The sequence below is a fragment of the Trachurus japonicus genome, chromosome 13 (assembly GCF_045865225.1).
Source record: "Trachurus japonicus isolate A0001 chromosome 13, Traja_1.0".
NCBI classification, from domain to species: Eukaryota; Metazoa; Chordata; class Actinopteri; order Carangiformes; family Carangidae; genus Trachurus; species Trachurus japonicus.
Genome location: NC_140919.1, coordinates 37,749,654 through 37,774,351, shown reverse-complemented (window position 1 = coordinate 37,774,351; position 24,698 = coordinate 37,749,654). Strand labels below are relative to the sequence as shown.

The window sequence follows — 24,698 nt, the reverse complement described above, 5'->3', positions numbered from 1 at the left end:
CTCCTGGGTGGAGGGCATGTAGCCGAGGCGGGGGGTCAAGTACAGTGTGGGAGCTCTGCTCTGTACGTCTCTCCTGAACGAATTCCAGGCCGCACTAATCCACTGCTGCACTGTAAAGCTCCAGTAATAGCCTACAGGAGATTGTGAGAAAATCAGAAGTTATTAAAATGTGATTTATAAGGACCCTTCAATACTTACATGACCCCCTGGTGAGTCAAATGTCCCTAACGTGTAACAGGGTCCTTTGTTGCTAGGCTTTCATCTATATGACCAACCTGACCCTTTCCCATGACCCCTGGCAATAAAGCAACATTCAAGATCCAAATTGTTTTCAAATTACTTTTTTTTACTTTTTGTTTACTAATGAGGGAAGGTGAGCACATAAGTGGTTTAGGAAAGTGAAAAGATTGTGTCTATTTAATGTAAATGTGTCTCGTGCTTCAAATCGCCGTTAACTTTTCAATACTGGACCAAAGCTACAATCTTGACTTGGACTTGCAATGAAAATCTCACCATGTTTTGGTTGCTATGGGCAGATTCTAGGAAAACTAATGAAAGGTGCCACGTAAGAAGTGAATATTTAGCCTAGTAGATACATTCATTGGTTTCCACCATTCACTTGTAAGAGCTCAACCATAATAACATTTTTAGAGACTAGACATATAAATGTAGGCTATCAGGTTAGTTTCACAAGACGACCTCCCAGTGAGACCATTTTCCTGTTGGAGAGAGCCCAGCTAGCTATTTCTAGTCTTTATGCTAAGCTAATCTGAGCCAACCACTGCTTAATATTTCATATACAGACATGATTGATCAGTTGATCCTCTCATCTTCCCCTCTGCAGTGTGTTTCCCAAAATGTGACAATTCCTTTAATCATCATGAGGGATGGTTTGTTTAATGTGTACAGCCTCCTATAACCCTATTTTAATCGAAACAACCCCCACCCCCTGTATGTGTTGCCCCCTCTCCCTCAGGTGTAGGTAAACTGCCGGGTCTCGACCTGAGGCGCTGCCCCCACTGTGTTTGTCCACTGATTGTTCAGTTTGTACCAGGTTAATGAAACTGACCAAACGTGTTCAGCCATACATATGTTTAAGACTTCATTGATTATTAATCAATAGTGTTTTTACTGCAACTGTCATTGTGTGACAGTGAAACTGTTGGTTTAAAAGGATGTTGTGCAATACTTAAGTCTGTTTCCAGCTGTAAACATCCATACAGGAAACCCATTCATCTCTAGTCACAGTGAGTCCATTCATTCCTGTATATTCACTCACAAACACAAACCTGCGTGTAGTTGTCGTCCAGTGTGGCTTCTAAAGACTTCCTGCTCTGCTCGGACACAAAGATGCTGTCACACTTCAAACTCACAATAATTTATGTGAGCATCACTGGGTTGTGTTTTTATTGCAGTGACGGGGGGATCCTGTAAATTCTGGTTGAAATAAAAACATTTCATATCCTGTTTGCTTCCTGTTTTCTCTTGTTTATAGCTCATCCTATAGGCAGACAAACTCCTGAGGGCTGGCTTTGTACACATTGGTATGAAACATGTGATTGTGCACCTCAGGGTGAACAGTTGAAAAGTGTGTCTGTGTGAGGTTTTCTTTCTGTGAAAGTGTTTTTTGTTGTCAGATCCAGAGACGCCGGGACAATGAGACAGTTTAATTTCCTTAGCTGAAAAGTAAGAAGCTGGAATTTCTGATGACTGATGCTTGTTCTCAGCAGGGAGTCACGCTGGACCGGGATCAAGTATGTGGCTTCACAAAGGTGATGTATCAAAGGTTAAGATCAGTTCAGTTTTGTTTACCATTTAACAAAAACACAACTTGGGTGACTATGACCACAAAGTGTGAAGCATGTTGTACAAATAGCATAATAATATAATATTGTCAAGTTTTGCAAGAAATACAAATTTCACAGGGGACTTATTAGCTATTCTAAGATGACTCGTCAATTAATCAATCAACCAATTAAAAGAAAATTTCCCTTTACATTTTTGATAATTAATCACATTGTTCTTCCCGAAAAACTTCATTCAGTTGTGTATAAGGGTTCAATCTTGAGCTTGGATAGACAAATCTTTATCTTCTGACACTTGACACTCTGTTATGTCCATTCTCTGAGTGGGTGCGTCATGTATTTATTAGTGCTGTACTTTTACAATTTTATATACTTTTATGTGTGTATCCTATGATGATTCATTTTACCCCCATTGTTGGTGGTAACTTTGCAGACTATAGTGTTTTCCTACATAATCCCATAAAATATTACGTAATAGGCCCAGATTAAATTGTCCAATAGTGTATAACATTCTTGAAGTATTTGATACAAATTCAGTGATAATGTTCTAAAGAAAGCACTTGATGGCTACTGCAGTAACCATCCTCAAATATGCAAAGAGCAGCACTGTGTGTGTGTGTGTGTGTGTGTGTGTGTGTGTGTGTGTGTGTGTGTGTGTGTGTGTGTGTGTGTGTGTGTGTGTGTGTGTGTGTGTGTGTGTGTGTGTGTGCTGCAGGGTACAGATAACAATTGAGTTACTGTATTACGGCAGGGAGTTGTAATTCAAATGTTACCTAGTCTTACTTTGGCATGTTGGACTTTGGATCGCTGGTACTCAGCAGCTCGGTGGCCGACTCAGCTAGCAGCTATAGCTAGTGAACTCACCATTGAGCAGCTAAAGAGACAGACATTGTCCTCAGGAGTTAATGGAGACCAGACCAGAGCTAAGACACAGAATATTGCCTGACTCCAACTGAACTCCAAAGCAAGACTGTTTTCAGATTATTTTTGCTGGTTTTAAAAGGGAATAAAGAAACAATATTAATCTTTAACCCTCCTATTATCTTTGAGGTCAATTTGACCCCATTCAATGTTTAACATCTCTAAATAAGTGATTGACTCACCCAGAAGAAAGAAATATCAGCTTTATACTCACATTTTATTCAGTTGTTCTAGATGATATTGAGGTCACTATAACATGCAATGTTAATCATCTTCAAAAAGCTTTTGGCCCTTAAATAACATAACCATTACTGTAGTAATGCAGAACCACTGATAGTTCATCTTGGTAGCAGGTTCTTATGGTTTCTTGGTCATACCTTGACAGTTTCCACTGCTGCTCCTGCTGCAGTCTTCTTCAGAAGAGTCACATGCTGACTCTGTGACGTCTGCTGAGTTTTGTAGATGTTGTCTTTCCACCTGAGTGGCAGAACGACCAAAGCCAGCTGCACACAACCTGCTCAGCCAATTTCTCTTGGTGCTCCCTCTTCCAGCTCTGTCAACCAGCTGTTGTCATATCTTTTTGACCATGTAAGTGTCATAGAGGAGAATGTGTCACAGTGGATGGTGTTGAGGAGGACCCTGATTATGGGGCATCCTCCTCTGATGAGAATGAGACCCTCCGTGTTGAGGATTTTATGGTGATTTGTATATTTCTCCATTGTTGCATAACAGGTATTTTTGATGTATAAGGAGGGTGGGGGTTGTTTTATTTAAAGCAGAAGTAAGCGATCCGGTGGTTTTGGCTAACTTTCTGTCAGCCGATGGAGTTAGCAGTCCCCGCCCTCGTCCCTACGTCACCACATTCACGCGCATCCCTTGGCTGCACACACAGAGAGGACCGCCCCTTTATGCCGTTCTCTCTCATTGGATAAAGGTTGTAGGATACAAGGAAAGTTTTCTCCTCGGCTCAGAGCAGAGCAGAGTGACTGACAGACCCGTGTTTCAGACCAAACACTCTATATAAGTGATTGCTGTCGGAAGATATAACTATTTAAGACTTATATTAACACAAATATTCCGCTTACTTCTGCTTTAGGGTTATCAACAAACCAACATAAAGTTCCTGACATAAACTTGGGTAACAATTTTAATCATAATCATTTTCTGGTGATTTAAATTGCTGGGGTTAGTAAATCTGAACGAAACTGGAGGAAAAGAGACCAGTCCAGTCCAACTGGAAAACAGCTTTGTGGGTGCTGGACGTTTAACCAGGCCTCCAGGTCTGTGGCCTCTCTGTCTGTGTGGGGACAGTGGTAAGTGACCAAATGCTTCCTCGCTGGGTCTCTCCTTGGGCTTAGCTGTGCCTCAGGAATGTGCTGGCATGCTGGTGGAACAGTAGGGATTTATCCATGGTGTCAGCCCCTATCTGGCCTGTTGATTCGCAGCCCAGTGGACTGCAACAAACCCCTGCACACTGGCACACATGAGCAGGGGGCTGGAGGGACTGGAGCATCTCTGTTGGGCCATGAGAGCTTAGAGGAGAGGGGGGCACAGAGGGGGTGCAACACCTCAACAGAGTCAGATTTCCTTCAGGTTCTTGAAAACGTATACCTGTCAGGTAGAAGTGAAGGATGAGAGCTGAAGACGTCCTCAAGAACCTCCAGCGAGTCCAGTTGTCTTCATCTCACTCTTATTAGAGACAGTGGTGTCCATCTTCCCATCTGGCTCTTTACAAGAACACGACTTTTAGCTCTTTTGTCATGTTCCTTCAGTCTCCACTATGAGTGACACTGAGACTTTCAGATGAAGGAGTGGCACATTTTCTCTTCTAAAGCTGAATCCACATCCTTAAATGTCTCATTTCACTGACCTCATACTCAGCTGTTTTATGTCTTTGCTTGGTCTGTTGTGACCTATGGGAGCTAATGAATGTGTATGTGTATATTTTGAGGCTTGTTGTTGCCACTGCCATTCGCCATCTGCCATTTGCGATCACAGAGACTGATGATAAGCAAAAATGACACAGAAATAGTTTCTACACAAGTTCTCAGGCATCACAGGTATGCGTTTCAGCAGCACCCATGCAGCTCTTGTTTCACTGAAGCTATGTTAGGTTTACACTGGAGTAAAAATTAAACTGAGTCTCAAATTCTGTGCATTCAGCATGATGTATGTTGTATTTAGAAACTCCTGGATAGTTTTTTACACGTGACTTATTTGTTTACAGTCTCAGAGAGGAACAGAGTGAGGAGGGAGAGGGAGGTGCGATGCACAGCTACTAGATATCACAAAATGTGTCATTCATTTGTTTCATTTAATCTCATTACCATGGGAATGTTTGATGGTGATCAGATGATGTTATTATAATACCACATGGGTATAGCCTATATCATGCACAGTTTCTTACTTGTGGTACAGTGTGTGAACTCCGGTGGGGTACAGAACATCCCAAATGCTGCGAGAGCTGAATGAAAATGAGCCCCTGTGTGTGTGTGTGTGTGTGTGTGTGTGTGTGTGTGTGTGTGTGTGTGTGTGTGTGTGTGTGTGTGTGTGTGGTGGGTGTGTGTGTGTGTGTGTGGGTGGGTGGGCTGCATGGTATTTTCTCCCACCATCAAGCTGAATGCAAAGCGGGAGGGGGGGAAGGGGGGGGGATAATTGAGGAGACAGGACGATCCCAGCCACCACCCCCTTATCCCACCCCACCCCCCTCCCCCTCCCCTCCCCCTCCTTCTCCAGCTCACATGACTGCGATTACAGCAGAGGAGTGTGGGAGAGAGAGAGAGAGAGAGAGAGAGAGAGAGAGAGAGAGAGAGAGAGAGATGGTGAGAACGATGAATGACATTTTCCTGACTTCGGCGCACGGATCACATCCAAGAAGTCAACTTGCCTCTGACTGTTGGCCGAGGGTCGTTCACCTTTCTGGGGTAATTAAGCTTCAGACTGACGTCTGTTTGATTGTTTACATCCGTTGCTGCTTGCACAAACAGTTCGCCTTGCGTTACATGTAAATGCTTGTTTATTCAGGGACTTTAGCCTGTAGTGAGACAGTGCATGGGGCAAGGAATAACTGACATCTTTGACTGAAGGGGAAAGTAGCACTACCACAGTGTAGAAAAAGTAAATATATTTGCACCAAAATTTACTTAAAATAACAAAAGTGAAAGTGCCCGTTATGTGTGCCCATTTCAGAATGATGTGTTTAAAGCGTTTAATCATAATTGTTAATGCCTCATGGGAAGTCTGGTAAGTGGGGCAATAATTTGAATAACTTTATATACTGTTGATTTCCTCTGGGATTAATACACCTTGTGATGATGATTTGTTCGATGATTATAGCTACTATATTTTGTATTATGCATGTAAATCTGAACAATAACACTATCAAAACATAGCCTAACTGTTGTGGCAAAAAAAAACAGTAAAAAAGAAAAAATAGAGAGTAAAACTAAAGTAAACTACCATGACTGTGCAGGAGTCAGGCTGGAGCTCATGTGTGTGGTTGATTTCTAAGGTGATTTTTGAAACACCTTTACTTTGGGATTGTCATTTATGCAAGTTTTAACTACTTCATTGCACTGTAGAGGATCTTTTAAAATAAACAAAACAAGGTCTAGTCCTATGTCTAAGATCTCTCCATATACACCTGAAGGACATCTGTGTTCAAATTCTGTCATTACTCGGGGCTATGTATTATGAATTATGACCAGAATATAGGATCAGAAAGATGTTTGATAACTGTTAAAGATACTGTTTGATGTCATCTGATGGGAAAAACATGATATGCAAACACTATTTCTGCCCAGCTGCACTTTTCTTATTGATAAACTTCAGTCATATAGCATACTAATGCCAATATTGATACTTTAGTTTAGTTAATTGCTTACCAAAGATTTTAATGCAGAGCCAACTACAGTATTTGTTTTTCTTTTATTGCCTTTTAATATCATAAATTACATTTCCATGCTGAAAGTGCCGTGGTGTGTCTCTGTCAACATCTGCTCTCCTAATGTGTGAGAACATCATTATTGTATTGCTCTGTGAAATTTGGAGGTTATCTGCTCAGGGTGAAACGGGTCTGTTCCAAATCTGTGCCAAGATCTTTCACTGAGTCATAGGTCACATCTGCTACACACCTACACTCAGGTACGGTACAGTATAGACCCTCATTATAAACCATAAGCGAGTGGAGGACATGATGGCTGCCTGTCATGAGGTTTCAGTGTAAACCCTAATAATGAAACAATAAACAGTAAAGTTTCCTACACTAGTGCCACCCTTCATGCTGCAGCAGTGCATCTGGTGGGACTTTCCAATGCGACATGATAACAATAAATAACAACTTTATTTATAGAGCATTTTACCTGCTTAATTTTTACTGCATGACACAGAGATACATATAAATGCATGGGAGAAATGGCTCAATGAACCCCTCCAAATCTTCCAGTGTAAAAAAAATCTGGAAAAATCTTTCTGCGTTCAGAACCATGAGACTTTCCTGAACGTATTCAAGTTGTAAGCCTGAGTTTGAAAGCTACATTTCAACTGAAGCTCACTCTGTAAAGACTAATCAGGTAAACCTCTAGGATGTGTGGTGGCAAAAAATGTTGTTAGCCACCGAGTTCGTTGGACCCCAACAGTGAGGGGACTCTCAGTCCTCCAGACGTCAGGCCCTCTTCTCAACCTTCTTTTGTGGGGGAGTTTGAGGTTTTCCAAGAGCCCAAGCCCTTGTCGTGCACACTCTAAACACCTTTGGTCCAGAACTAAAAAATCCGCTCACAGATGGGGTCCCTTCGTGGTCGCCAGATTGTGGTGGCAAAAAATGTTGTAGTATTTAAAAAAGTATAACTGGACACGTCAGCTGTCTTTCTTGAGTTTTAATAAAAAGCATTCATGAATGGAGTCACACACACAACCGAACAGGAGTACAGTCAGTGAGTGAGTGAGCTGAAGAGGCTCACCCGGGCGCTATCTTTATAGTTCCCAAAACACATTGAACAGCAGACAAAACATATGGCACTGGTAGCTGTGCCTGGCTTCACCGCCAGGACACAACTCTCCTTTTAAATTAACACAGAGCACCGGTCTGACCTTTAACCTGCTCTGTGTGGATTCAGTGATTTGTGTCATACAGGTATCAGAAAAGGATTAGCTGAGTACCACTTTCCACAAGGTGAAAGGAAGTTCACTTAGTTAACATGGTTATACAACCCTTGTACAGCATACAATGGGTTACACCAAAATTTCCCATTACAGATGTTTGCGGTGTTTATCACCCACTTAACCATCCAAATCTAGAACACACACACACACAAACACTCACTTGTGCACTTACACAGACACAAACACTCACACGACTGCACACAGACAGGCTGACAGCTCAGTGGAGTCAGTGGGGGAGAGATGGTCTTGTGTCTGATCAGCTCTGTCTCCACAAGATGTGGCTCATGATCTTAAGGCTGTGGGTTTGATTCTCATGTTGACAGAGATCACACCCCAGGAGCGCTCTGAAAATATTTGTGAGGAAACTTTCTAGTCACACTCATGTTGTTTTATTATTTAGATAAAAACAGAAACTAATTGGCCTGATGTGTGCACTTTGTACTTTCAGTTGCAGGTATGAAGGTGCTACACTGGTGCATGCTGGGAGTGACCATCGTGCTTCTGGTATGTGAGGTCACCATAAGTCAGCTCTGCAAGTCCCTCATCACACTGGTGGATGGTTTCCACACACTCTTCATCCTCATGCGCATGGCTCTTCCTCCTCCTCAACCTGCAGGCATCATAAAACCTCCACCCTCCGAGCTGGACTCTGCTGCATCCCCACAGCCTGCACCCTGCACTCACACGGCCGCCAGCGGGTCACCATCTGAAGATCAACCTCCTGCGGCTCAAGCCAACCCTGAAGCAGCCTCACAGTTAAACTCCCATCAACTCTTCTCCCCTACATCCTCTCCTTCACCCTTCCACTGTGGCGTCTCCTACGTCGACAGCAGGATTCAGCCGGTGGGGGCTTTCATGTCCAGTCTCGTTCTGGGCTCTCTGAGTATCTCTTACTTAATAGAAATCATTAGCTTTTTCCTGGATCCACACCCAGTGCAGCAGCCCCTGCTGCTTGTGGTGGTCAGCGCTGTCAGTCTGCTCTGTAAGGCCGTAAGACTGCTGTGGCTGAATCGGGGCCAGCTGCAGGAGGACGGGGCTGAAGCTGGTGGACAGAAAGAGACCAAATCTCACGTTGAAGTGAACTGCAAAGGTAACATCAACCATGGATGCACTCTAAAACATCCAGTAATATGTGCTATCACTCTCTAAAGCAAGTGTTACAATTTCCACATCCACGATTATGCAAGAGTCCCCAATGTCCTCCATGATGAATCCCCTTACAGGAGATACTCCTCCTCCGAGTGATGGTCAGATAATCACTCTACCTTCAAACTAGACTTGGTTAAATAACTCATCTTAGCAACCAGTTTGTTGTAATCATTAATTTCATCCAGTAGCACGTAGAGACCTCTTGGTAAGGAGTGTAAAACACAGCTGGTAGGGACCCCAGGGAGGGGCACCTGGTATGTAAAGCACCAAAATGTGTGTTATGTTTTTGTGAAATATTTAGTATCTGTCAGGGCGTTTCCTCCACAGATCACAGGGTTAGAGGTTTCAGTAGCCTATGTTTGAAACAAGTTTAAAGAAGCACTGCCTGACAACATTAAACAGCAAAAGTGTGAAGAGTAAATGGAGATAAGAGCACACTTTTTTCAGACTGCCTTCATGCATTCAAGCATTCATTGTTCCCACAAAAAGCGATGGACATTGTGCAGAGAATGAAAAGAGAGCATTATGGACAATAGTTTATCACCACCACTGTATCTGCATCAAATTGTTAGACTGTGAAAGTAACAAAAAAAAATCTCACATGCAGCCCTGCATGTGTCCTACAACAGTTACAGTTTGGGAGTCATGCCTTTTGAGCGAGGGTTAGATGAGAGCATTCATCCCACTGTTGTGGGTTGGACCGACAGGAGACAAGGGCAAACGGCCTTTAGGGCCCCGTCCAACAACAAGATCCACCAAATGGCCCCAGTAAATTATAATTATATAGATTATTATAATTCATGCAATGACCAAAGTATAATACACCTATTTCACAGGTGTTTCCCTTGTTTCTTTGACCAATGCTAAGCTAAGCTACATGATTATGTAGGTTTTTAGGCTTATTTGTGTAACTACAATCTGAACACATGAGATCTGACCAATCAAATACAGTAGCTAGATACGTGTTTACTGTTTGATGACCAGACCTCCGACTTAAAGTCTAATGAATTACTGTAATTTGTTTGGTTTACTGTAAAAGGTAGGCCTATTATGTAAACAACATTTATCGCACCATACAATGATGCAAGAAGCCGAAACATGTTACATAACACACTAATGTACTAAGGATAACTTATGGGTTTAGGTTAGCCAGAGTAAAAGCACATGCTTATGCTACCGTTATGTAACAATAATCTTACTACAGAGGAACCCGTCCAGGTGATGATATTGCTCTGACAGATTTCACTTTGAAGCAGCTTCCAAGTGTATATTCAGCTGTAAGGAACATCAAACAGTATCTATGTTTGTTTTTCATTCCTCTGTTCGATTCCCACAGTCTTGGCTGCAGAGGAAACCAGAGGCCTGCCTGAGCAGGGGCGAGTTCTGGGTGAAGATAGCCAAGCACAGTCTGTTGTGGACAACTTGCACCACAACGGGGCACTTGTCCTCTGTAACCCAGGAGCTTCTAATGTCCCCGAGGCTGACTCTAAAAGCTCAGAGCAACAACAGCCAGAGGTTCACCTGCATGCAGAAACTCCACAGGAAAGGCTGGACAGTGCAGAAACGAGTGGGGCGGCAGATGTGAAGGTTTGCAGGTGTGACAGTCCTACAAAAGACACCCCAGAGACATCTAAAGACACGGGACATCTTGGTAAGAGAGTTTAACTCCTTGTACTTTTACATTTCTCACTGCAGAAGAGAGACACCAAGACATGAAGAGACACAAAAAAACAGATTTATTCATTCAGATGGAATTATATTTTTATACATGAAGTAAATACCAACAGAACAATCTTACCACAGAGTTTCATAGCTGCTGCTGCCATAGATTGAAGCTGTTACACTTCTGTATAAATATGCAAATATGTATATGTTGTTTATGGAAACTTACATCTACAATTATATGACAACAGGGCAAGTTTCAAATGCTGAAGAAGATCATGTGGTGCTATTTACTGTAAAGCTCCAGCAGAGCTACTAATGCACTCGCACTTGTGTTGTAGAATGGATATACAGTACTTTGAAAATGAATGTTGTTTTAGTGTTTTATGTGCAGGTAGGTAGATAGATAGATAGATAGATAGATAGATAGATAGATAGATAGATAGATAGATAGATAGATAGATAGATAGATAGATAGATAGATAGATAGATAGATAGATAGATAGATAGATAGATAGACATCTAGCGACATATAGCCTAAATGTTGATAAATATTGATATTGTTGTATATCGAGTATTTGTAGTATTTTAAAGCATGATGAGAAGTTTGTTTTTGCCAATATGTTTGAGTCCGTGTTGTATTGTTTTATTCCATTTCAGACAACAACAGTCAGAAAGCCTCTAAAATCTCCTCGGTCTTCGAGTCGCCACATCACACTGAGAGTCCTGTACGGAGCAGCCGGCTCTCCGTCTGCATCTTGGTGGTTCAGGGCCTTCTCTCCTCCCTCCTGGCTCTGGTCAACAGCCTGGTGATGCTGCTGGTCGGCCCCCAGTGCAAACACAGCTCTGGAGCCTGTAACCTCCTGGTTTACCTGGACCCTGGTCTCTCCCTGCTGGCTGTGATTACCCTGATCACTGTAGCCGCACCACAGGTCAGGCTGTGTGTTTGTGTTGCACCATTTAGTTTAAAACGTAAAAGATGAAGCTGTCAACAACACACTAACTACAAGAAACCTACAGGGAAGCTGTTGAAGAGGATTTAAATAATGAATCCTGTAGATTACAGCCCACAAGTTACAAATAAAGGTATGAATTAAATACTTAATGGTGTATTTAACACTTTAGGTGCACACAAGGGAAGACAGTAAGTGGGTAATAAAGTGTTTGAATTACACTGTGAGGTTTTGGCTGCTGTAGTTCAGGTCGTCCACTAACCAGAAGGTCGGTGGTTCGATTCCTGGCTTCTCCGGTCCTCAGGTCAAAGTATCCTTGGGCAAGACACTGAACCCATAATTCCTCTGTATCATCAGTATGTGAATGTGTGTGTGAATGGTTAGACACCATGCACAATATGAACACAAAAAAAAGTGCAGTATGAATGTGTGTGTGCATGGGGTGAATGTGACCAACAGTGTAAAGTGCTTTGAGTAGTGACCAGGAAAGTGCTATACAGTAAACTGTAAGTGCAAGTCCATTTACCATTTTTAATTACTTAGAATCTATTTAATTATTGAGTTCTGTACTTTGATTACTGTGTATCAAGGCAAGAACAGCAGGTTAATACTGTTGGTATAGAAAGTGAAAGAAGAAAAAAGTGATAGCCTATACACTGTTTCCAATAAAGTTGGAATACTTTCTTTTTTTTTTACCTCTTGTGACAATGTGATTTATTCTCTAAAGATAAAGTGAATATCTAACTGTTACCGGTAACTGGGCTTAATCATTTCACCTGGTCAAAGGTGATTACTGATGTGTATAAATACGATTAAAAAGAAGGATGTATCTGAAAACAAAATTATTCCAACTTTATGGGCAACAGTCTATTTAACAAAAATCTTTAAATAAAAAAATATTAATAATAATAATAAATCTGCAATCTGCTAAATCTTTCTGAATATGATTTACTTTATTTATCAATATTTTAATGTGTTACTTGATATTCTTGTCATTGCTATGAAAAAAAGAACAGCTAATTGGTTTTATATACAGTTTTATTTTTTTAATTTTAAGGTGATTATTAAAAATGGGTTGGAAAAGTCATGTGCTTTGCTGTTTACACTCAATTTTCATGTCATTGTAATAAATGTAGCTATCATCTCAAGTAAGCCTGCCGGTACTTGAGTTTTTACCTTGTTATTTTTCAATATGCTGGGTGATTTTGAAAAATAACTCACAGACCAGTTTAGTTTCTGGTCCCCTTTAATTAAAACTTCTCATTCATATGTTTCCTGAACCCCTTCACTTGTGCTTATTGTGTTTGTTTGCTGTGAGTTGTTTGTATTTGCCACAGCCGACTGTTGCTCCTGCATCACTGACATGTCTCCCTCCCTCCAGGTGCACAGGTATGGACTGCTGCTGCTTCAGGCCACACCTCCACACATCTGTGTGTCTGATGTTGGAGAAAGGATCGCTAGAGTCCCTGGAGTGCAGGCTGTGCACGACCTCCACGTCTGGCAGTTGACTAAATCATTCACGGTGGCCTCTGTCCACGTGCACTGCCATGCTGGGTTTCCAGCACACAGGTGAACTGGAAATCAATATTATTCTAGGGATGCTATTCTTGTCTGGCATCCCAACTTGAGATTTAATTTAAAGCAGAAGTAAGCGATATTTTTGTGTTAATATAAGTCTTAAATAGTTATATCTTCCGACAGCAATCACTTACATAGAGTGTTTGGACCGAAACACGGGTCTCTCAGTCCCTCTGCTCTGCTCTGAGCCCAGGAGAAAACTTTTCTCGTATCCTACAAGTTTTATCCAATGAGGAGAGAGAACGGCATGAAGGGCTGTGTGTGCAGCCAGAGCCAGTCTGGTGCAGCCAAGGGATGCGCGTGAATGTGGTGACGTAGGGACGAGGACCAATAGATCCATGACGAGGGCGGGGGCTGCTAACTCCATCGGCTGACAAGACGTTATGGTGCGTTCAAGGCAACTCGTAACTCGTGTTTTTCTGACCTGTGAAGTCGTACCAGTTCGATCTGGTACGAGTTTACAGGTCGGAAGTTATGAGTGGCTGTTATAATGACTTTCACAGGCAACAGGACGGAAAAATACGATTTACGGGTTGCCTGGAACGCTACAAAGTCGTAAGTCGTGACTCGACGCCGTAATTTACGGTTTCAAAAGCCTGCCTGGAACGCAGCATTAGCCAAAACGACCGGATCACTTACTTCTGCTTTAAGTGGCACATTTATATAAGAGGTTTTAACCCGAACATGTCATCACATTGCTTCCAGTTTTAAAATATATCTGCTTAATCCCAGTCTGTGCAGTGATGCTTTTTTTTGGGGGCTGTGAATACCTCACTGGCATAACTAAGCATAATCAAACAATTGTCAACTAGACATGGAGCACCATCACTATTCATTGTAAATGGGTTTCAATTCAGCTCAGTTTTTGGTCTTCATCCAATCATAGCAAAGATATCTAGTTCTTTCTCAACTAAAAGCTCAGTTAACTTCATCAGATGTAATCTGCTTGCATGTTGACAAACATATGAGAGAAGTGAGAAAATGTATCCTTCCCGCTCTTTTTTATGTATGAATGACTTGTTTTTCTTGTCATTCCAGGACAAAATATTATAACTAATCACTTTCTTGTTATTACCAAAACTTAGAGGGATAGTAGCATTTTTTTTAAAGTGGGGTTGTATGATCTACAAATAGCCCCTAAGTACTTTAATTGCAGTAGAAGACTCTCTACACTCCTCCCGTTAGCAACGCCAGCCCATAGCCCTGCCCACAGATTTACAACATACATTGTTGTGAATGGACCCAAAGAAATGGCCTATTTTCGTGGCCTAAAAGAGATTTTACCTGGAAAAAAAGTACACAGTTCCATTGTTCGCTATAATATAATTTTTTCCAGCCCCTCAAAGTGCAGGAAAAACGCAGTTTTTATTTGGAGCTAACCAACTGCTGATCGGCGGGCGCTAACCCTGGGCGGAGGGATACGTGAGTTGGTTAGGTCCAATTAAAAACTGCGTTTTTCCTGCACTTTGAGGGGCTGGAACAAATTATATTATAGCGAACAATGGAACTGTGTATTTTTTTTCACGTAAAAACCTCTTTTAAGCCGCGAAAATAGGCCGTTTCTTTGGGTCTGTTCACAACACTGTATGTTGTAAATCTGTGGGCAGGGCTATTATGGGCTGGCGTTGCTAACGGGAGGAGTGCAGAGAGTCTTCTACTGCAATTAAAGTACTTAGGGGCTATTTGTAGATCATACAACCCCACTTTAAGAAAAATGATACTATCCCTTTAACCAATCAAGAAATCACGAAAAACAAGACACTCATTTTAACATGTCTCCCAGCTCACACAACAGGTGTGGTCCACCCTAACCCTAAACAGGTCACTTGTTTATCATTGGGCTGACATATACAGACAGATCATATACTCACATTCGTACCAGGCGGTGGTTACTGACTGTTTATCGTTGCTTTTGGACCAGATTTAAAAACAATGCGATATTGTGTTAATGCAGAATCATTTCACGTGTGTCCAGGTGTGCTGACCTGATGCTGGGGGTCACTAAGGTGCTGCAGAGTGTAGGCGTGAGCTGCTGCACCGTTCAGCCGGAGTTTGCTTCAGGCTCTGGGTGCTCCACAGTCAGTGGGGATGACCCCTCCTCCCCTGTGGTCATCAGAGAAGACCCCTCTCCCTCGCCGCTCTCCCTGGCCTGCAGTCTGAGCTGTGGGAAGACCTGTGCCGGGTACATGTGCTGCTCTCCCCCCGAAGAGGAGCCCAAGAGTGTGGCAGCACCACCAGCTGGAGAAACAAAGGAAGAGACACTCGTCATAGAGAACACCTTCCTGTGACAGTATTACTAACCAAGGATGACACACTGGAGGAAAATAAAGCAAACCCCTACCTGTGTGTTATAGGGAACAGGTTTGTTTGTGTTATGACATTAACAAGATGCTACGCCAAAGATTTCTATCTAATGCCATGTGAAATTCTCTGAAAATAGATCTAGAGCTGCTTCATTTGTACCTACCTGGAACTTTTGTATTGTCTTTTGTATTGTCTCTCATGAATGTGCTGAAATATAAATAATTGATAATAATACTTGAGTGTCTCTCTTTTAATTTTATAATAAAATAAACTTTTTCAATCTCACACAGAGAAATTGACAGTGGTAACTGGTAACTTGTATTCTACATGCAAAACATATTAAGTAGGCCTAGATAGATAGATAGATAGATAGATAGATAGATAGATAGATAGATAGATAGATAGATAGATAGATAGATAGATAGATAGATAGATAGATAGATAGATAGATAGATAGATAGATTTTGGATCCACATTCTAAATTAGTAAGTATTAATAAGTATTCACATTTTGTTTTGTTTTTATAAATACATAAAAAAGTAATTTCTGGGATCTGGATGCTACCTCCACCAAGGCTGTAATTAAAATGACAGCGTCAACATGAACAATAAGTGTCTTATTTAAACAGGTTACTTACTGTTAAACCAGCTGCTCCTCTGCCTTTCTGCCATGATGTGCCAGGCTTTACATTTAGTTGTAATCTTTTTCTTTTTCTTTTTTTTAAATCAACAGCTTCATTTAAAAGAAGTTGACAAGTACAAATAGTATACAAGGAACAGTATACAATGAAAATACAGAGAACATGTGCCAGGGGTGATGTTCATTATATAAGAAGGTTATACATATTACAAAGGTCTATGGTTTTAATAGCCTTTTCATTTGCTGATTTGGTGATTAGCTTAAAATAAAGTTCCATTTCTTTTTGAAAAACATAAAAGCAAGGGGTTTTCTTAGAAAATTTACTTTTATGAATATGAAATTTTGCAAAAAATAAAAACAGATTTACTAAAAAGTAACATTTTCCTTCTTTCTTGGGATACTTATGGAAACCAAAAACAACATTTTCTCAAAGTAAAATAAAATCTATTGTAAAAGAGTCAATAATAAATTTGCTAAGGTCTGCCCATAGTTTTTTCGTGTGAGAGCAAAGCCAGAACAAATGAACAACTGTTTCTGGATGCAGATTACAGAAAGAGCAGTTAGTATTACGTAATGTCCTTTTTAAATTTTTGCATATAATGATTAGCTGGATAATATTCATGTATGATTTTGTAAGAGACCTCCTTAACCTTATTTGTGATTAAAAACTTGTTAGGAAGCATCCAAGTCTTTTTTTCCAATCAATTTGATCTGTGAAACGATTCCAATAAACAGTAGCCTAATATTAGGGGTAGCAACAATATCTTTTTGGAATAAGGCACGCACTTTTTTATTATTATTCTTTTGGGTCAGTGAGAAACATATTTTTCCTTCTGGAGAGTCAGTTGAATATGGGACAGAAACAAGTCTAGATGAGGATGTACAACTGTTTTTAAAAAGCATTAAAGTGCCTGATGGAATAGCATTAGTGACAACTGAAAATTCTTACATTTAGTTGTAATCCTTGAATATGTCTGTCTCTTCCTGACCTGAAGCGATCCGGTTCCACCTTTTTATTCCCAGACAGCCAATCAAAAGGCACCAGATTTGCATACAACAGCACAGACTCGACAACTTGTTCCTATTTTTGTGTGTATTCGACAGAAATGTAGCTCGACATCATCCAGCATGTGAACACAATTTATATACATGATATTTGGCGCATGAAAACAGAATATACCAGAAGTCATGTTTGTTGACACCCTGAGTGAAACATCAGTCCCATAGCCACGGTATATAGAGACGCCAAAACCATGTTAGTAAATGCCCGGATGAGCCTCGGTGGTCCGGGGTGCAGGCTTCAAACCTGTAGCTGCTTAGCGGCAGAGTGGTTCAATTCCACCTTTCGGGCGTATAAAAACACAAGAATAATGTAGCCTACACAAAATTAAATTACTCTACCTACTCATAAAACAGCGAGTACATAGGATAGTCCCTTACGGACTATTCACTCAGATGTGTGTGTTTATATGAATATCGTCTATTAATGTGCAAGTGACTATCCAACAGAACAACGACATTCAGGAGGATTTTGTCTTCATTTTTACTCCTCTATAAGTGTCAAAATCACCTGGCTCCATCATGAGTGCAGCTACTTCCTGTCAAGCTTTGGTCGCTGCCCTTTCACAATAAAGTCATTAGTGTGTAAAATTATTTTTAATCAAGCTACTGATCAAAAAGTGAGATCTAAATAACAAACAAAAGTAAGTTTAAAAAAAAATACATACAATAAATGAAGAACCAATAAACCATAAACCTCTTTCATCGATCTTTGCCCTGTGGTCTGTCTGTGAATGTACATCCGGTAAACCCGGAACGAAAAGAAAGATGACGTTTTGATTGACAGTCGTGAACACCAATCATCTGTGAGGATTCTCTGACCGATATCCAATCACGTCGCTCGGTGGGCGGGCTGACCTGTGCGGACGGAAGTCGTGTGTACCGGAGGCTTCATGTCCTTGCTGGTTTAATTTGATCATAACGTGGGTTAAAAAATATAAAATACTCACTTGGTGGTCGGTGCACGTAACCGTTTTCTTGTCAGAGGGTAAGACATACTTTTGAAAATATTGTTATTGTTATTTCGGAGTCTTACAGGCTCCGTTTAATTTAAGAGAGTCAGTTGTATCGTTGTTGTTGACCTGTGCCAGTCAGCGTCCTGCTATATAGCCTAAAATAACGTTACCGAAGTTCATTCACACATAGGTTTCTGTTGTATATTTTTTGTCTGTTCATTGTATGTTTTTTATCTTTTTCATTTTATAGTATATAAATGTTTAATTAAAAAAAATTAAAAAAAGTTCATTCACACATGTGAGTTTCTGTTGTAAATCAGTGACAGTTGACTTAAGACAACACTTAGTGATCTGTAGCTTTTTATCTTTTTCATTTGACCAAAAATGAAATAATGTATCATCCTCTCCCCCCCTCTCTCTCTCTCTCAGTTCAGCATGCCTCTTCTTAAAAAGGCTCCCAAAATCTGGGAAGCCCTAAAACTGAAGGAAGGCATCTACGCTCGTCTCCCTAAACACTACCTCAAGTCCCTTGAGCAGAAGGAGCCCACCCCCGTCCACTGGAGACCCCTGGGAGTCCAGTACCGAGCCAACCCAAACACCGGGCACAAGGAACGGGTGCAGGATGTCCCGATTCCCATCCACTACCCTCCACAGTCCCAGGATGGCCTGTGGGGCGGAGAGGGCTGGATAAAGGGATACAGATATGCTAACGATGACAAAGTGAGATTTAACACAGCCTTTTTGTTTGAACTGTTTTTAACTGCAGTTTAATGAACATTTAAATAATGGTTACACTACGTTTTTGAATTAACTTATCTGAGTGATCTCTTCCTGTAGCTGTCCACTCGCCTGAGGAAGACCTGGAAACCACAGGTGCTCAAAAGAGAGCTGTACAGTGAAATCCTCGATCACAAGTTCACCATCCCTGTCACAGCCCGCACAATGGACCTCATCGATGCGCACTATGGCTTTGATTTTTACATACTCAAGGTAAGAGAGAACTACTTCTGTGTACACCAAAAGTGGCATTTTCCATGGGGCTTTTCACATGACTCTTAATGTCCAACTCCTCCTAGACGCCAAAGGAAGACCTGAACTCCAAGCTGGGGATGGACCTCAAGAGGGCCATGTTGCTTCGACTGGCACGCAAAGACACAGAACTGTACCCCGATGACCCTGTCAAGAGAGAGAAGGTCTACGGCAAATACAAGGTCAGTCACGCATGTTTTGGTGTTGGCAACTACCCATGACATTTTCTAGTTGATGCAGAAGAGATGGAGCTGAGATAATATTTATATTAAATAACAGTTTGTGTGTCTGTCTGAACAGAAGTTTGAGATCCCAGAGGAGGAGGCGGAGTGGGTGGGTCTGAGTCTGGAGGAGGCTGTGGAGAAACAGAGGCAGCTGGAGCATAAGGTAAAGTTAGAAAACTGTGCGAATGTTATTTCAGTAACTTCGATTAGCTATTAGAGCTAAAGCACCCCTGTTGCAAGCTGGTAGATTTATGCAAAACATACACACAGGAAACAGAATGCAAATATCTTCTAATTATCCCCAATAAATGCATACAACTCATGATAAAATGGCTTAAAATCCTTTATTTTTGTAATCACAATAACTTGTGCATTGTGTGTCCTGTGTGATCTGACACTGATTTTTATTTTTCTGACTCTAGGAGCCTGAGCCTCTGTTTCAAGCCTATGTTGACAAGCTGGAGAAGGAGCTGCGCCTCCAAAAACTCTCAGAGCCACACGTCATAGAGAAGAAGTGACGACCACAAACCACCTGAGTGGGACAGATGAATCTTTACAGACTGAAAAAAATAAGTAGGTTGAACTGTCAAGTTTCTCTAGGTGGCTGTGGGACTTTTAGTTGTCGAGTTTCTGCTCCTGAGACATTTTCAGCACCGAGTGAACGCCTTGGAGAACTTCCTGCAGTTTCAGCTCAACTTTCCATCTGGATGTGACACAAAGGACGAGGCCCTGTTGTTGGATTATTGCTAATTTATTTCAGTCCACTTTTTCCTCCTTGCATTCAAGACCCATGTGAGAGACATTCAGGAATTTAGCCGAAAGCCTCCATCACTGACCAACTGAGATGTAAAGGCCTGTGTATGGGAAAATTAAAAACACTGTTTTCCAAAACCTTATTTCTGCTCATCTATTCTCCAATAATTATTAAATCAGCCTGTTCATTATAAGTGTTTGATTGTGAGATGTAAACTAACTTTGGGTAATATTCATTGTCATACTCAGATATTTGCACTGTGAATAGGAGACAGCAGCTTATGGTCTTGGTTTAACATAAAGATGATGAACAGGGGAGAGCTGTTTAATCTATAAGAAAAGGTAATATGACAATCTGTTATTTCTGTAACTGTGCTGGTGTTCGCTGACCCAGCTAATTTTCAGTTGCAGTGCTTTGTCAAGATGTTGTAAATGTCTATATAAGACCATTAAACAACAACAACAGAAAATGGATTCATTTCACACTGATGCAGGAACAGAGCTATAATGTTCACGGCTCTAGACTTCAACACATTAAACATGTAAAGCAGCATTAAGCAATAACAGAATTTTAACAAACAACAGCGTTGGTCTTGACAACAGTTAATCATCATTTGAAAGTTAATATACTGCAAAATAATGAAAAGTGTGTCAAAGTGTCATAAGACACAACTGGAAAGATTACATGGACAGAAGTATAGTTTTTGTGTTTTGATAAAGGATTCATAGTTTTAGTTTTTATTTACTGCTGATTTTAATCTTGTGATAGTGAGTTGAAACTATTTGGATTTTGAATTGTTTGAGGACACCCACTTGAGCTTTGGCAAAGTTTGACCAACATTTTTCAGTCTGGTCTTGTCATCTATAAAACAATCAATAGAGTAAGAAAATAACAGACGGATTAATCAATACTGAAAAAACTTAACAAGCCTACGTAAAACAGAATGAGAGTATTTGATATGCATCTTAAAACCTCTCTCCTCTCTTTATGGGACGGAGAACATGACTTGTTATTTCGGTGTTTGTCCATCAGATGGAGTCAAAATGCTTAAAATGGAAAAAAACCTAAAGCCGCCATTTTCAGAGAGAGACGACAATAGAGCCACCTGTGTTTTTATGAAAATTAAGTTACAACTAATGAACTTCAGAAATGAATCAGCCTCATCCATTAATACCACATATGATATTATATGCTATGTTAAACTCCAAACAGCAGTTGTAATATAGAAATATGTTATATCAATGCAAACTATTGGACTGTTGTGTAAACGACTCAGCATTTCCTTGTTGGTGATGGTGAGAGGCACTAACATGAAAACAAACTGTCAGAATAACCCACACATCTGCCCTAACAGCAAAAGTCCTTAATTGGTGCTTGAGTTGACGAATGGGAAACGAAAGAAGAAAAAAACAAGATCATAAAAACTTTTTTTTTTAAACGCAGTTTCGTGCCTGCATGGTTTCACTTCTAGCCCTTCTCGTCTGTTTTGTAACAGTTGTAGTGGTGTTGTGTCACTAGTTGCAGCATGCTATTATGGTAATATGGGGAGTCCCGACTGGGGACTCCCGTGGGTGTTGTAACCAAGGCAACAGAAGAACAAGATACCTGTCACCTGTAAACAATAAGATTCACTCCTTATATAGATACAGCCACGATGTGGAATTACCCTTCATATTGTACACATGATCAGCTTCAACCACATTTACAAAACAAACACACTAAGTGCCAAATTTGGCATTTTTCCTTTCCTTTTTTTGGGCTGACGGCTGACTGCTGAACATCTGGCTGGCTCATCCTTATCGAGCCAGATCTTGCTAAATGCCACTTGCAAGCAAATTATGTCCTACTTTATTTAGAACATTTTTGATCACACCTGGAAAATCAATTAGGAAATAATCTGTTTATGTGAAACTGGCATCTCCGACCATGACCGGTTCTACAGCTTTTCTTTCCCATCCCTGTTTGTCTTTACTTGTGCAAATATCCATTATGGGCAGTGACTCTTTCCTCATTCCCTTTCCATGCCACCTTTGGCCAGACTTTATTTGTAATGTTTACGGTCAGGTGGGTCAGACTCTGAAAGGCTCACGTCCATCCCACCACTTCATATTAGAATATTTCAAGGATGATTGGATGGCTTGAGATGAAAAGATGAAATCTTGAATCCTAAATGCTTTTGGTGACTTTTTCTCTGCATCAACATGAGCTTCACATTTAGTTTTGAATGAACAACGTTTGGACTGATTGCCATGAAACTTAGTATAAACATACATGTTACCCTTAAATCCAGTGATAAATTTTAACTAACATTAAGTGATTATTATTAATTCATTATCATTTCTTTATTTATTATCATTATTATGTCAAGTCAACACTGGGTTAACATTTCAGTTTGGTTTGTGACCAAATAGCTTCATAATCAATTTGCTTTAGCCTAGTTTTTCTTTTTGTGTGTGCTAATAAGCAAATGTTTGCATGGTAACAAGCCAAACTATGATGGGGAAAAAAAATACAACTAACCTACTTTATATCACCATGTTAGCTGTGACATTTTGAGATACTAACATGGTCACAAAAAAGCTCATAGTGGTATTCGTTAATCTTCTTTCAGCAAAATAAATCTTTTCGTCTTAAAAATTTGCTGAGAAACTACAATTCTAAAGGTAATTGTGTTTGCTTTATGTTTGGGTATAGGTTCAGATTGTTTTATTTTACTTAAAACAAAGGCAGCATAATTATATCAGGATAAATGTAATATGGTTATGTAAATGTGTTTCTGCTATGTATTTCAAACCTATCTCTATTTCAAAAATGGCAATATTGGGAACTGAAGAAGCCTCTTGGATGAGGGGTGAAACATCTTCAAGCAAGAAAAGAAGTCCAGAGTTTTTCAGAGGAGTTCCTTTAATTTTGTTTGATTATATATAGGCTATATTATAAAAAAAATACATTCTTGGTTGGTTAATTCTATATGTTACAATATCAAAACATACATGATTAACATTTTTCCATGTCCCCTACTTCTATATGACAGTAGCAACAGTCGTTTAAACCAGTCGTGTGTGTGTGTGTGTGTGTGTGTGTGTGTGTGTGTGTGTGTGTGTGTGTGTGTGTGTGTGTGTGTGTGTGTGTGTGTGAGAAACTCTGGCGCACACTGGTTTTCGAGGAAATCAGGAGTGACTTCATCAGTGTGATCTTACTGAAAGCTGAACATCCCCCTTCTCAACGGTGCAGGAGTACGTTTGAGGTTAGACACTTCACAAGCTCCTCAATTAAGTGCCGGCGTACTATCATTTCTATCTGATTGTTTCCACTGCACATGACTCATCCTGTGAGCTCTGTATTCCCCAGAGTCTCCACACACCAACACACACAAGTTTAATCAGACCCCAACAGGTTCACACCTACAGTTTGAACCCAGTGGCCTATTTAATAATTATGGTCAGACAAAAGTCACTCTGTGTGGCCGACTAGAAATGGAAGGAAACTGCATGGTTACATCGGCCTGTGTGGTGTGAAACAACTCTCCTTATCTTAGCATAATGACTGATAATGGGGAAACAGATTGCCTGACTTGAAAAAGGGTGAAACAGCTAGCATTAGTGTGGCAAATTATAAAGAAAACAGGGTTAAGCTTGTCATTTTAGCTTAGCATGACAGTTAAAAGTTCATTAGGAAATGTCAATGTTTTATCTCGTTATAGTTGTTTTGTTATGTCCTTGCTGTCTGCATTGTTATGTCGTTTATAATACTATGTTTTTTCTGTCACTGTACTGTTTTTATGTCTTGGGACTCCGGATGGAAATTAGCATTGCTGCTATAACCCGGCGCATTTACATGTTTTTATATGTTCATTAATGTGCACTGTCCCACCCAAATAAACAAATAAAGTAAAGTAAGGAAGCTGGAGATGAGGTGGTCAACAGATTTTTTATCTTTGGACAGTATGGACTGTGTTCACCCTTAACGCTCAACTTCTTTCAGCAGTTACATCAGTGGTAAAATCTGTGGTAAAATATGTTAAAACAACACAAACTCCATTTTCATCTCCATTCCCACTCTATTAACAATGTGTTTAAACTGATGGTGTGACTGTGGACATGTCCATACAAGTCGTAGCAACAGGATATAATGGTAGCCTACCATTTCACAGGAAACAATCTCTTAACAGTTTGTGTGTGTGTGTGTGTGTGTGTGTGTGTGTGTGCGTGTGCGCACATGAGTGAGTTCATGGGCCTTGGAAGCGAGCCCAGTGTGGACTTTCCCAGCGACTGTAATCCATAGTGTTCAGGTCAAGTCAACAGTGAAGGGCAGCGTCAGAAAAGGTGACACCTGGGTCTATTCAACACATCCCAACCGTAGCATGAAACAATCAGGCACCCACAAGGAAAACTGACTGTCACTGATGTTGTGATGACACTGTTACCATTGTTTGTTTAAAATCAACCATGGACATGATGGATATAAATTATGTGGGGGGGTTTTTTTCTTAAATAATCAAAGTA

At 40.6% G+C, this 24,698-nt stretch overlaps 2 protein-coding genes and 1 non-coding gene across 4 annotated transcripts; all 3 read left to right on the top strand.

Moving 5' to 3' along the window:
* The first annotated feature begins 5,494 nt into the window (after positions 1 to 5,494).
* On the top strand, positions 5,495 to 15,680 carry LOC146976555 (proton-coupled zinc antiporter SLC30A1). Of its 2 annotated transcripts, XM_085794528.1 has the most exons (6): positions 5,495 to 5,650; positions 8,335 to 8,976; positions 10,372 to 10,686; positions 11,358 to 11,629; positions 13,032 to 13,219; positions 15,204 to 15,676. In XM_085794528.1, exons 2-6 carry the CDS (start codon positions 8,343 to 8,345, stop codon positions 15,514 to 15,516), a joined length of 1,722 nt encoding a protein of 573 aa, XP_085650654.1. In that variant the 5' UTR covers positions 5,495 to 5,650; positions 8,335 to 8,342; the 3' UTR covers positions 15,517 to 15,676. The 2 variants fall into 2 exon arrangements, with proteins under 2 accessions (XP_085650654.1, XP_085650656.1); XM_085794530.1 differs by lacking the exon at positions 5,495 to 5,650 and having other exon boundaries at positions 8,337 to 8,976; positions 15,204 to 15,680.
* Positions 15,681 to 17,436: 1,756 nt separating this feature from the next.
* trnastop-uca (transfer RNA opal suppressor (anticodon UCA)) lies at positions 17,437 to 17,523 on the top strand. The gene has a single exon. It is a non-coding gene; the product is annotated as a tRNA-Sec (tRNA).
* A 562-nt stretch (positions 17,524 to 18,085) lies between these two features.
* mrpl28 (mitochondrial ribosomal protein L28) lies at positions 18,086 to 20,335 on the top strand. The gene is made up of 6 exons (XM_085796429.1): positions 18,086 to 18,218; positions 18,616 to 18,906; positions 19,024 to 19,176; positions 19,263 to 19,397; positions 19,516 to 19,602; positions 19,862 to 20,335. The coding sequence occupies exons 2-6, from the start codon at positions 18,622 to 18,624 to the stop codon at positions 19,955 to 19,957; spliced, it is 756 nt and encodes a 251-aa protein (XP_085652555.1). The 5' UTR covers positions 18,086 to 18,218; positions 18,616 to 18,621; the 3' UTR covers positions 19,958 to 20,335.
* Positions 20,336 to 24,698: the final 4,363 nt, after the last annotated feature.